Consider the following 13,391-nt stretch of genomic DNA (forward strand, 5'->3'; position numbering starts at 1 on the left):
TCACGTGGCCGCCGCCTGGGCGAGGCGGGGGCGGGGCATGGCGCGCGGCGAGGCGCACGGCGGCTGGCACAAACGGCGGCGCCGGGGCCGGAGGAAAAAGCCCGGTGAGGAGGGGCTGTGCGGGAGGGTAGGCGCAGGGGAGGAGAAGCCCGCCGCCGTCCGTTCCCGCCGCGAGCAGCGCCGGGATGCGGCCGTGGGCGGGAGGGCCGCGGCGACGGGGCTCGGCGACCCCGGGTGGGGGTGGGGGACCGGAAGTGGGGCCGCTCGTTTGTGCGTGTGTGTGTGTGTGGGGGGGGGGGGTCGCCGCCTTGGGGTGCTGGGAAACCGTCCCCTGGGCCCGGGCCCTCTCCCCCGCCCCCTCTCGGATCCCTCCTCCCGAGCTCCCTTCCGTCGGTCGGTCTGTCTGTCCGCGTCAGGCCCTCCCTTCCGTCCGGGTGCGTGTCTGTCTGTCTGTGCCCCGCGGGCTGGCTTCCTCCCGAGGGCGACCCCAGCACCCCGGCGGCTGCAGGCCACGTCCCCCCACCGTCTCTCCCTGGGACCCTCTCCACTGTCTCCCCTCCCCGTTTTCTTTGTCTCTAGGACAGACTCCTGGGTTGCCTCTTCCTGCTGGGACCCCCCCCCCCGTTCCCACCTCCAAGCACACATGCTGTCCCCTGCATCCTCATCCCCCCCCTTTCCTGTAGACACTTGCCCCCCTACACACGCATGCACGCACGCGTCCCTTCGTCTCCGTGGAGACCCCTGGCAGGTTTCGTCTGCTCCATCCTTTCCCCAGCGCTCCTCTGACTACGGGTCACAGTGTTTCTTGACATCCCCTCCGTCCATCATCTTCCTCGCTCCGGGCCCCTCGAGGGTCTTCTCCCCGTCTTAGCTTAAGTTTGGGGTGCGTGTTTCCCATTTGTGTTTCATCTTCCTGCCCCTTCCTCCCAACTTACCAACCCCAGGCGCCTGCTTCAGGTGCTTGCTTGCTTATTCATTCATTTATTTACTTCTTTATTCATTTTCTCTCTCTCCAGCCACTTCCACCTGTCCCTTCCCAAGCTCCTAGAGACCACAGTCGACTTGGGGATTAGGCATCACCCCCGGGGTGCGAAAGAAAGCTCTGCCGCTTGCCCTGCCTCACCTTGCTCCACATCAGGTCCAGCGGCCTCGGGCTGCATCAAGTGGAGGAGAAGGACGAGGAGGAGGCGGCGGAGGAGGGTGGCACCATGGGCCCGGGCCGTGCCCTCCATGCCCGGGGGATGAAGACACTGCTACCATGGACAGCCCCCCGTGCCAGCCTCAGGCCCTGAACCAGGCGCTCCCTCAGCTACCAGGGTCTGTGTCGGAGGCCTTGGAGCCCAGCCGAGCCAGGATGGGTGTAGAGAGTTACCTGCCTTGCCCACTGCTGCCCTCTTACCACCGTCCAGGAGCACCTGGTGACGCCTCGGCTGGCAGTGGGACCCCCAGGGCCACAGCTTCTGCCACCGCTGCCAGCCCTCTGCTGGAAACCTTCGGTGGGCAGGATGGAGGTGAGCTGTGGCCACTGCAGAGTGAAGGTGCCACGGCGCTCATCACCAAGGAATGCCAGCGACTGGCAGCCCAAGGTGCCCGGCCTGAGGCCCCCAAAAGGAAATGGGCCGAACATGGTGACGGCGGGGAGGCCTCTTCACCCAGCAAGCGGCCCTGGGCCAGGCCAGAGAACCAGGAGGCTGAGGGGGACAGCGGTGTGGGTTGTGACCGTAGTGGCCGCAGCTCCGCCAGTGGTGGTGGCGAGGCAAACGCTGGCCTGAAGGAGTTGGCTCCAGCCTCTGCACCGGAGCGCCTGGCCCTAGACTACATCGTGCCTTGCATGCGTTTTTACGGTATCTGCGTCAAGGACAACTTCTTGGGGGCGACGCTGGGTGGACGAGTGCTGGCCGAGGTGGAGGCCCTGAAGCGGGGCGGGCGTCTCCGTGATGGGCAGCTGGTGAGCCAGCGGGCCATTCCCCCGCGCAGCATCCGCGGAGACCAGATCGCCTGGGTGGAAGGCCACGAGCCGGGCTGTAGGAGCATCGGGGCGCTCATGGCGCGCGTGGACGCCGTCATACGTCACTGTGCCGGGCGGCTGGGCAGCTATGTCATTAATGGGCGCACCAAGGTAAGGCGCTATTTATTTATTTATTTATTTATTTATTTATTTGGTTTTTCAGGGCAGGATCTTGCTGTAGCCCAGGCTGACCTGGAATTCACTGTGAAGTGAGTTCAAGGCTGCCCTCGAACTCATGGCGATACTCCTGCCTCTACCTTGGATTAAAGGCGTGCGCCACCACGCTGGGCTCAAGGCACTTTTTTGTTGAGTGGGTTTGGAGACAAACTAGGAGGACATGGGTGGTTTTAACCCCCCCCCCCCCCCACCAGCAGAACGTGCATTTATGGCTGGGTACTGGGTTCTCTCCCCCCGCCTTGGTTTGTGCACCTAAAAACCAGTTTTGGCTTGGACTGGCGCTGTTGGTGGTTCTTTGTGGTCCTGGCAGGAATTTTCTGGGAACTTGATGGGGGGGGGGCTGTCCGCCGGTGCATGCAGCTCCAATCCTGTGGGGCCTCAGGGTGTGTATGCGGCTCGGGGTCTGTGTAGGCGGACTCATGTTTCTGCTTCCGCCCGTTCCTGTCCTCCCATCTGGCGGGAGATCCCGAAGGTGGTGGTGGTGAACCTGGACTGAGAAGGGAGGCCCGCCGGCCTGCCTGCGGGCACCTGCCCTGTGGGCCCTCTGTGGCATTGCCGGTAGCTTCCGGGAGGTGACACTGGGTAGCAGTGTGCTGGGCCAGGTAGAGCTTCTTTCCTCATCTTCCCTCCGATCCTCCGAGCGTCCTGTCACCTCCTTGACTGCCTTCAACCATCTCTCTGTGGTGCCTTTTATTTTCCTGGAGAACACTGGCACATGACCTTCCCTTGGACCCCGGGTCTTTTGGACACGGACCTTTTGAGGAAGAAGTGCTCATTTGACTAGTATTTGTGGGATTGCCAGGGTCTCGTTGGCACCCGACCGCCCTGCATGGACAGTGGGCCTCAGGGCCTTTTTGGTCTGCCGACATGACCGTTCTCTTCATGGAAGGGTGGGTGTCCGGCTCGGGTCATGTGGACACGGTCATCAGGAGTGTCCCCCTGCTTTTCACCAGTGAGTCCTGGCAGACAGATACGGGCTGCACTCTGTCCCGCGTGTGACCAGGAGGCTGCGCTCCTGGGGCCCTCCCTTGTCGCTTAGGTCCCACGCTGGGTTCCACCTGCGCGGCTTTCATCTCAGGCTGGAGCTGGCTCTGGGACCAGCGCTCCCCGCTCCCCGGGGCCCAGGCCTGTTTCCTCCCCACCCCAGCTGGAACCTGTCCTACTTCCCTCCCGTTACGACGTTACTTGAGAGCTGGAGAGCTAGAGACGGCCCCTCCCTGGGCTTGGCTCCGGGCCACCCAGATTGGCATGGCCTCCCTGGCTCAGCAGCTGCCCCCGATGTCCACCTTCTCTGCATGGGAGACCAGGAGAGCTGTGTCTCGGTCCTTTGTCCCAAGGATGGGAAGATGGCTTGGGCCCCTTGGGGACCGTTGGGAATGGGGTTGAGGGAATACATAGTTTCCTCTTCCCAGCTGGATGTGTTTGGGGACAGGACCTAACTAGGACTGGGGAGACGGAAGATTCAGGGCCCAGAAGCCTAGGTGGCCTTCTCCCTGGGGAGGTTAGAACTGACCAGGCTGGTGGAGGAGGAGGGGGAGGAGCCAGCCTCCATCCCTGTAACTCCTATGTGAGGTGAGGTGCCCATGTGGGATTGGCTGGTGGCCTTGGTGCTAATGATGGGAAACTTGTGTGATCTGGGGATGCAGGACGTGGTGGAGACAGGGATTCTGCTGCGGGGGTCGGTGTCTAATCAGGCCGTGGGACGGGGTGGCCGTGCTTGAGTGACCATCCTGTGCTTGCCCACCTTCCCTGTCTGCCCAGTGGACCCGCGTGGCACAGGGCAAGTAGTAGGACCCCAGAGAGAGGCGAGGCTTGCCGAGTCCCTGGCTTCTGACTCGGGTGGCGTGTGGTGCTGGTGGCAGGCTCCTGGGCACACTGTCACCGGTGGCCGTAACTCTGGTGTCCTGGCTGTGGTCCATCTGCCGCGTTCAGCAGTAGGAGGGTGGAGAGGCGCTCTTTATCACTCTTCTCCTGCCTGTGGCTGGAGGCTTTCCCTTGCGGGGGTTGTGGTCAGGGCAGTGTGGACGCAGGTCTGGCCTCTGGGGCTTCTGCGGGCTGCTTTTCAGGCCAGTGCTAACTGAGCTGGGTTTGCTTGCACGTAGTCAGAGGCTTGAGGTGTCCTGGATCCTGACAGCCCATGAAGACCTAGGCCCAGTGAGGAGGAGGTCCTTGAGGCTTGGAGCAGAGGAGGAGCCCCAGAGCAGTGAGTCTGGTGGCCTCGGTGCTAATGATGGGAAACGTGTGTGACCTCGGGGTGGAGGACCAGCTGGAGACAGGGACTCTGCTGCGGGGGTAGGTGTCTAATCAGTGGCTCACCAGTTGCAGGCCACCAGGACCGCAGCTGCGGTCTTTCCTCCTGGTGCGCGGTTCTCAGGACACTGAGAGCAGAGAAAGCCCTCCCACCTGACCCGGCCGTCCACTTCTGGGTGCCCTTAGGTGCTGGCAGCCCTTCTGGCCTCTTTCCCAGGCAGGGTCTGTGATGGGTCAGGGTCAAGGTGTGACAGTAGAACATGGAGCCCCCCAGCCGGGTCAGCTCTGGGGGTAGGATGTCGAAGGGCCCTGGGAGGAGGATGGGAGTGAAGTCCCTGGCCTGCCGGGGAGTCTGAGGATTTGACTGTTTACGTGCGGCTGGCATGCCGGCCTGGGCTCAGCAGAGCAGAGCTGAGCGCTGGTGGAAAGCCCCAGCTGCAGAGCGGCTCCTGGGAGGTGGATTTGAGACAGATGGCCCCTGCCTGGGCAGAAGCTGAAGGGTCCTTAGGCAGGCTCACCCTCGGCGTCCCCCGTGTGCCCCTCCCCGCGGGTCTAGCAGAGCTGGGGCAGCACTTGCTCCCTTTCCACGTTCACCTGCCCTGCAGCGCGCCAGTCCTCAGCCAGGGCAGCGCGAGAGCCTGTGAGGCGCTGACCCTTCCACTCGGAGGTGGGTCTGGGGTAGGCAGGGGACTTTCACTTCCCTAATGCCGCAGCTCGTGTGGCAGCATTGAGACTTGAACCTGAGAATTGTTGGTCTGTAGGAGTGCTGGCCCCTGCCTGTCACACTGCAGACCCTTTTATTAGCTCCTTGGTAATGAGCAGTCCTTGGCCTGGCTGGGGCTTGGTTGAGGGTAGGGGAATGGAGAACTCCTGCCAGCCCTGTGAAAGCAGAAGCCGTGCAGCAGTGCGGTCTAAGGGCACATCGTGTTTCTGTGCTGGGTGTGAGGTGCTAGTCAGGCACATTTTACCGTGGAGGTGGCTGTGGCCGGGTCAGGTATTGGGACTGCCAGGGCTACACCGCGCATTTGGAGGAGGGCTCGCGATTGTGCTTCTGTTTGGGGTGTGTATGTAGGACGGGTCATTTGTGTGGCTGGATTCTTTATACTGTCTCAGTAAGGCTGCACGGGGGGACTGGAGGGATGGCTTAGCGGTTAAGGTGCTTGCATTCAAAGCCAACAGACCCAGGTTCAATTCCCCAGGACCCATGTAAGCCAGATGCACAAGGGGGCGCACGCGGCTGGAGTTCCTTTGCAGTGGCTGGAGGCCCTGGCGTACCCATTCTCTCTATCTGCCTCTTTTTCTCTCTCTCAAATAGATAATTTTTTTTTTAAGACTGCACAGTAGAACTGCTGGAGTGAACCTTTCAAAAATATCCAGGCCGTTACCATACATAAATCCCAGGAAGGCCTCAGAGGTGAAGCAGGGTGGGACCCCAGCGTCTCAGAGATTACTACGGTGGTCTGTGATCCTCCCATGATTACAGGCAGGACATGCCACGACTCCTGGCTGGGGTTAGGGCATGCCGAAAAGCCAAGCACCATTTTCCTTGAGCTCCATCTGGGGCCTGGGTGTGTGCTAGCGACACTGAAGTCCAGGAAGAGAGGTTTCTGATGAACTTGGGGAGAAAGTTACCGGGCTGGATCCCCTGGGCGAACCATGATCCCGGAGTCCTGGGGCACACTGGGAGAAGATGCAAGGGGTGAGCGGGAGGTGACGGCCGCTTCCCCCAACATGTCCTTGAGGCCCAGCCTCAGAAGCCGCCCTCCGTCTTTGCAGGCCATGGTGGCGTGTTACCCAGGCAATGGGCTGGGCTACGTGCGGCACGTTGACAATCCCCACGGAGATGGACGCTGCGTCACCTGTATCTATTACCTGAACCAGAACTGGGATGTTAAGGTAGGGCGTGGGCACGCCGCCGCTCATCCCTCTATCCCGTTTCCAGCGGGGTTCTGGCCTCTGCTCCTCTTCTGGGCAGTCCGCGGGCTCCTCCTGGGATATGGCACCTCTTCCGCCCCCTTTCCTTTCCGGAATGGTGCTGTCTGTCCAGCCCGCCCTTGTGGGCCCTCCCCCCTTTCCTGTCTTTAGTAGCTTCCTGCCGGTCTCCATGGAGATGCAGATTCTGGGCTGTCACTTTTTTTTAAGAGCGGTCCCTGTGCTGGCGCTGCGCCCCCTAGTGGCTGCGTGGGCAGTGCCAAGCATGCCCTCCGCGTCATCCTCGACCCCCTCTGGCTGCCCCAGGTTCATGGTGGCCTGCTGCAGATCTTCCCTGAGGGTCGGCCTGTGGTCGCCAACATCGAGCCACTCTTTGACCGGTTGCTCATTTTCTGGTCTGACCGACGGAACCCACATGAGGTGAAGCCAGCCTATGCCACCAGGTATGACCTGTACTTCTGGGCATATGCCCAGGTGCTGCCCCAGTGTCAAAGGCCCCTGAGACCCCCAGGCTGATGAGGGAGTGATGAGATGGGGGACAACCAGGAGGCTCGAGGGTGCTGGGCTTATGACCGGAATTGCTGGGCTCTGATTTCCACCCATTTGCCAGGTACGCCATCACTGTCTGGTATTTTGATGCCAAGGAGCGAGCAGCGGCCAAAGACAAGTACCAGCTAGGTGCCCGCTTTCCCCCTTCCTCGTGTCCGTCTGTCCTAGTCCTCGTGTCCATCCGTTCTCGTTCTCTTCCTCGTGTCCGGCCTAGCTGTCAATCCGTCCCAGTCCCAGTGTCCTACGGGGTACGGTGGTCACATGTGTGCGCACGCGTGCCCGGAATGGAAGCCAGGGCCTTGGCTGCGCTACGCCAGGCCACCTGTACCTGGCCTGCACCTCACGCCCTGGTCAGCAGTACCTGAGCCCCGCCAGTTCTTCCTCAGCTGTCTCTGGTGTCCCATCTCCCTAGGCCTCCTGGTCCCCTCTTTGGTGACTCAACCCTGTCCTCTTCTCGCCCGCAGCGCTGGGACAGAAAGGCGTCCAAGTCCCCGTGTCACAGCCGGCTGCGCCCCCCTAGAGGCGCGGGCGACCTGCAAAGACCTGCAGTTGTGGCTCAGGAGAGCCGCCCGCCGCAGCCCGCCTCAGTGCCCGCTCCTCCCCGGCGACTGCCCGGCCGTGCGGCGGCGGGCTCGAGCACCTCCGAGGACCCGCGCGGACGCCCTGCTGCCCCGCGAGCGAGGACCTGACCTGCGCAGTGGCCTCTGCGGAAGGCTACCACCTGGCGCCGGGGCCTGTGTCCTGTTGTTTGGTCATCGCCCATTGGGCATGGGGCTGGAGAAAGCAGGATTTGGGGTTGAGGTGAGTCACGGCCTCTTGCTGGCGAAGGTTTGTGGGGTCACCCCCCCTCCAGCCTGGAATGTGAAGTGACTCCCCAACCCCTGTGGCTGCGGCTGCTGGAGCAGAGGACGGTGCCAGGAGGAGCATGCGTGTGGACCGAAGTCTGCCCTGCCGGCCGAGAAATAAAAGTTTACCTCAGAGCTGCAAACGCTCCTCTGTAGAGGCTTCTCTGAAGTGCGGGGCCTGCTTGGGGCGCGGCGGGGCCACCCCGGGAGCGAGAGACTTGTGTCGGGTGGTACCTTGGAGGCTGCTCCCAGACACACCCGTTTGCCGTGGGGCGCGGAGGGTGCAGCTCAGTGAGCACCCTCGCCCGCGGGGCTGGCTCAGTCTGGCCCCTCCTCTGGTCTGGAGCTCGCCCTTGTCATCCGGGAGGTGGTGGGGCTGGAATGATGGTCCTGGGGTCAGCGGGACCACGAGGGACCCCGCAGCGTCAGTAGGGGCGAGGCCCTCTGCACATCCCAGCCGCGGCGTAAGCGAGCCGAGCACGCGGTCCAGCGCCGCCGCACCCCCGGCTCCCCGCACCGGCCTGCGGACCGCCCGAGACCGCTGAGCCGGAGTAGGTGCCTGTGCTCCCCGCTCCTCCCTCCCGGCGCAGTTTCCAGCCGCTGGGCACCTTGGGCAGGAAGTGGCTCCGGAGATGGGCCACATGCTGGGTTTCGTGGGGCATGGTGTGGGGGTTGCACAGCCCTGCGTGCCATTTCGGGGGACCCTGGCCATTCCCCCAACCCCACCCTCTCATCCCGGAGTCCTGGTATTTTGGAGCAGAGTAAGGAGCCTGTAGTGCAGTAGCGTGGTGCCCCGTGCCACCTTAAAAGAGGTGAGCGGTCATCACCAGCGTCTTATCCGGAAATGGCTCTTCCTTTCCTTTTTTCTTCCCTTCCCCTCCTTCCCCTTGTTTCTCTTTTCCTTTTTTTTCCTTCCTTCCTCCCTCCCTTCCTCCCTTCCCTTCCTTCCTTCCTTCCTTTTCTTTCTTCCTTTCTTTCCCTTTATTATTTTTGGTTTTTTGAGGTAGGGTCTCGCTCTAGCCCAGGCTGACCTGGATTTCACTATTTGTCTCAGGGTGGCTTTGAACTCACGGCGAGCTATCCTCCTACCTCTGCCTCCCGAGTGCTGTGATTAAAGGTGGGTGCCATCATGCCCGGCTTTTGGGAATGGACTTTGGGGTCCTGCTGCTGCTTTGGGCAGAGCAGCCGCCCCAGTGTGCGCCCGTGGGCGGGGCGGGCAGGGTTTTGGGTAGCTGGGACCTGAACCTTGTTCATCATGAAGCCACGGGGCTCCCCCGGCTGCCGTGACTTCTGGTGCTTCTGCACCTACCCAGAGGTGAAGACTCGGAGCTCTTGGGAATTCTGGAAGATGCGGTGGTGTGGACCTGTAATCCAGCCCAGCAAGGAGGGGAGCACAAAGTGTGCCTGCGCAGACGGGGTCCCAGCAGAGCCTGGGACATGGCCACTGGGCCTTAGCTTAGGGGTGGGGGTGGGATTGACCAGAACTTTAATGTGGTGGGTTCTTGGACTCTACAAAATTTTTTTTTCGTTTTTTGGTTTTTCGAGGTAGGGTCTCGCTCTAGCCCAGGTTGACCTGGAACTCACTATGGAGTCTCACGGTGGCCTCGAACTCTCGGCGATCCTCCTACCTCTGCCTCCCGAGTGCTGGGATTAAAGGCGTGCGCCCCCACGCCCAGCTTTACTCATAAATATATATTTGAGAGGAAGAGGCAGAGAGATGGAGCGAGAGAATGATGTATGCTCAGGACAGCAGAACCTGACAGGACAGACCCTTGTCCCAGATGAGGGTAATTGCTGGCCGTGGTGGCGCACACCTTTAATCCCACATTTGGGAGGCAGAGGTGGGAGGATCGCCGAGAGTTCGAGGCCACCCTGAGACTCCATAGTGAATTCCAGGTCACCCTGGGCTAGAGCGAGACCCTACCTCGGAAAAAAACCAAAACCAAAAAAAAAAAAGGCCAGGGGTAGGGGTAGGAGGATTACCGTGTGTTTGAGGCCACCTTGAGACTACAAAGTGAATTTCAGGTCAGCCTGGGCTAGAGTGAGACCCTACCTTGAAAATCTAAACAAAACAGAAAAATTTAAACTTGTCATACTTTTAAGTGGAAGGATGGACAAGCCTAGGATTTGGAGTTCTGTTGGACCCCAAGCTTTTGCTCTGTACACCTCAGTAGCAAATTTATTTTTTCTGTCCAGTAATAAAATCCTATGAGACAGGCCCCCACTGTCTGCATTTCTGTTGGCATTCTGATCTCCCAAACTTCCGTCAGAATGGCCCATCGAGCTCTTACAGCACCGTAGGGCTCCACAGCCCACAGGTCCGCATTTCTCCTGTAAACCAGTTCATAAAGTCTATGAGGGCTGGGGACACGGCTCAGTGTTAAAGGTGCTTGCTTGCAAAGCCTGCTGGCCCAAGCTCTTTTTCCTTTCCATCTCTCTCTCTTTTTTTTTTTTTTTTCCCAGATAAGGTGTTACTGTAGCCCAGCCTGACCTGGAATTCACTCTGTAGGCCCAGGCTGGCCTCGAGTTTATGGTAGTTCTAACCTTGCTTCCTGAGCACTGGCATTAAAGGCGTGCGCCACTAATTGTTTTGTTTTTCTGAGTGTGATGCCTCATATTGCTTTCAAACTGACAAGACCTAGGTCACCTGTGAAGTAATCAGGTTAGTTTAGTTAACTGATTAGTCCTGATTAGGTTAAATGAGGTGGAAGAATCACTGTACCTGAGGGTGGGGTCCTGGACTTCATGTTTAAAAGGAGACTGCTTGGGGTGGGGAATTGGCTTAGCGGTTAAGGCGCTTGCCTGAAAAGCCCAAGGACCCCAGTTCGATTGCCCAGGACCCACGTAAGCCAGGTGCACAAGGGGGCGCATGCTTCTGGAATTCATTTGCGGTGGCGCACCCATTCTCTCTGTGTGCCTTCTTTTTCTCTCTCAAATGAATAAATAAAATAGTTTAAGAAATAAATAAAAGTGCTGGGCATGTTGGCACACGCCTATAATTCCAGCACCTGGGAGTTAGAGGTAGGAGGATCGCCATGAGTTTGAGGCCACCTTGAGACTAGAGAGTGAATTCCAGGTCAGCCTGAACTGGAGTGAAACCCAACGTTGGAAAAACAAAACAAAACAAAACAAAACAAAAATAAATGATTTCTGAACACCAGCTTTCCTGTGCTCTGTTTTCCTCCCTGCGCATTTAACTGTTTCCACTTCCCTGTACCTATCTTACTTTGCCGCCAGTGAAGAACTCTGCCCTCTGGAATTGTAAATTGAAATAAATCCATCCTCCCTTTAATTAATTAATTAATGAGAATGGGAGCACCAAGTCCTTCAGCCCCTGCTAACAAACTCCAGACGCATGCGCCCCCTTGTGTGCATGTGCGGCACTGGCCTAGGTGGGACCCAGAGATTTCTTAGGCTTTGCAGGCAAGCACCTTAACCGCTAAGCCATCTCTTAAGCCCTGATTTTTAAAGAGTATTTATTTGAGAGCGAGAGAGAGAGAAGGAATGGATGTGCTGGGGCATTCAGCCACTGCAAATGAACTCCAGACACACGCATCTGGCTTACGTGGGTCCTGGGGAATAGAACCTGGATCCTTTGGCTTTGCAGGGAAGCGCCTTAACCAAGAAGCCATCCCTCCAGCCCCCTTAAGTTGATTTTTGCCCCAGCAAAGAGAAGGTAGCTGACACGTGGACAGGGTCTCCTTTCCGTAGGCCATCCTTGAGAGCAATCCTGCTGCCTCGGCCGGCCTGTCGCGTGCTTGGGTTACACTGCCTGCTTCTCTCTGCTCTCTCTCCCTCTCTGAGCCTGTGCAGCCCTAAACTCGCCTCTGTGGGGTACCTGTGTGGATTAATGAGTTGATGGCCCACGTTGGGATTACCATAGGCTTCATTCCCATGCACTGCAGAGTGTCTGTCCCAACATCTGATGGCTTCTAGGCGATTCCCTTGGGGGGAGGTCTGGCTTTCCAGGTCACTATGGCCTGTGGCTGGGAGCCAGCTCCACTCTGCCTGCAGCTGAGTGGAAAATTGCAGTCAGTGGGAGGTCAGGCTCTTGCGGTCAGTCCTAGGTTGTCAATCTTCATGTGTGAGACGGCATCCCCGACCTAAGGGAGGAATGGCCAGACAAAGGAGTGGGACCCTGAGAGGGGGAAAAGTCTGTCTACTGATGTCTCACTGCCCCTTGAAGGCCCTTCCCTTTTCTCTCTCTCTTTTGAGGTAGGGTCTCGCTCTATCCCAGGCTGATCTGGAATTCACTAAATAGTCTCAGGCTGACCTAGAACTTATGGTGGTCCTCCTACTTCGGCCTCCTGAGTGCTGGGATTAAAGGTGTGCACCACCACACCTGACCTCTGACTACTTTTTTTTTTTTTTTTTTTTTTTGAGGTAGGGGGTCTCACTCTAGCTCAGGCTGACCTGGAATTCACCAAGTAGTCTCTGGGTGGCCTCAAACTCTCAGCGATCCTCCTACCTCTGCCTCCCGAGTGCTGGGATTAAAGGTGTGTGCCACCATGCCCAGCTTTTTTTTTTTTCTGTTTTTTTTTTTTAATATATTTTATTTATTTGAGAGAGAGAAAGGAGCAGACAAAGAGAGAGGCAGAGAGAGAGAGGGAATGGGCACACCAGGGCCTCCAGCCACTGCAAACGAACTCCAAACACATGCATCCTCTTGTCATGCCCAGCTTTTTTGTAAAAACAATTATTTGAGAGAGAGAAGGAGAGGGGGAGGGAGAGAATATGAATATTGGCCTGCCAGGGCCTCTAGGCTGGGCAAATGAACTCTACACACATGCGCCACTTTGTGAATCTGGCTTTACGTGGGCACAGGGGAAATCAAACTCGGATCCTCGGGTCTTGTAGGCAAGCATCTTAACCGCTGAACCCTGCCTTCTCTGACTCTTTTTAAGTTTTATTTATTTATTTGTAAAGAGAGAGAGGGAGGAAGGGAGGGCGCATGCCAGAGCCAGTAGCCACTATAAATGAACTCGCAGACACGCACGTCACTTTGGGCATCTGGCTTTACATGTGTACTGGGGGATGGAACCCAGGTCCTTAGGGTTTGCAGGCAGGCGCCTTAACTGCTGAGCCACCTCTGCAGCCCTACGTGTGTTTTGTAGTAGGGATTGAACTGAGAAGCTTGCCCATGGTAGGCAAGCGCTCTATCACTGAGGCGCACCCCCAGCCTCCCACTGGGAAATCTAGACAAGCGCTCTGCCGCTGGGCTGTATCTCAGCTGCTTTCACCTGTTCCTTATCTGTGCGCGCACGCCCCAGTGTCTTTTGCCACTGCGAATGAATGCCAGACGCTTGTGCCACTTTTTAAAAATATTTTATTTGAGAGAGAGAAGAGAGACAGATAGAGAGAAGGGGAGTGCCAGGGCCTCTAGCCACTGCAAACAAACTCCAGACTCATGTGCCATCTTGTGCATCTGGCTTAGTGGGACCTGCAAAATTAAACCAGGGTCCTTTGGCTTTGCAGGCATGTGACTTAACAGCTAAGCCAGCTCTCCGGCCCTTGTGCAACTTTTTTTTTATTTTAGATTTTTATTTTATTTTATTTGTTTGAGAGCGATAGAGAAAAAGACAGACAGAGAGAGAGAGAGGGAGAGGAGGGAGAGAGAATGGGCACACCAG

The 13,391-nt window shown here is 58.1% G+C and overlaps 1 protein-coding gene across 4 annotated transcripts; it reads left to right on the plus strand.

Moving 5' to 3' along the window:
• The first annotated feature begins 33 nt into the window (after positions 1 to 33).
• Positions 34 to 7,904, plus strand: Egln2 (egl-9 family hypoxia inducible factor 2). Of its 4 annotated transcripts, none has more exons than XM_045134398.1 (6): positions 34 to 104; positions 1,017 to 2,119; positions 6,212 to 6,331; positions 6,578 to 6,810; positions 6,978 to 7,045; positions 7,381 to 7,904. In XM_045134398.1, exons 2-6 carry the CDS (start codon positions 1,259 to 1,261, stop codon positions 7,434 to 7,436), a joined length of 1,338 nt encoding a protein of 445 aa, XP_044990333.1. In that variant the 5' UTR covers positions 34 to 104; positions 1,017 to 1,258; the 3' UTR covers positions 7,437 to 7,904. The 4 variants fall into 4 exon arrangements, with proteins under 4 accessions (XP_044990333.1, XP_044990334.1, XP_044990332.1 ...); XM_045134399.1 differs by lacking the exon at positions 34 to 104 and adding an exon at positions 298 to 434; XM_045134397.1 differs by lacking the exon at positions 34 to 104 and adding an exon at positions 861 to 883.
• The last annotated feature ends 5,487 nt before the right edge of the window (positions 7,905 to 13,391 follow it).

Source organism: Jaculus jaculus, chromosome 14 (genome assembly GCF_020740685.1).
Source record: "Jaculus jaculus isolate mJacJac1 chromosome 14, mJacJac1.mat.Y.cur, whole genome shotgun sequence".
In the NCBI taxonomy this organism is placed as follows: Eukaryota; Metazoa; Chordata; class Mammalia; order Rodentia; family Dipodidae; genus Jaculus; species Jaculus jaculus.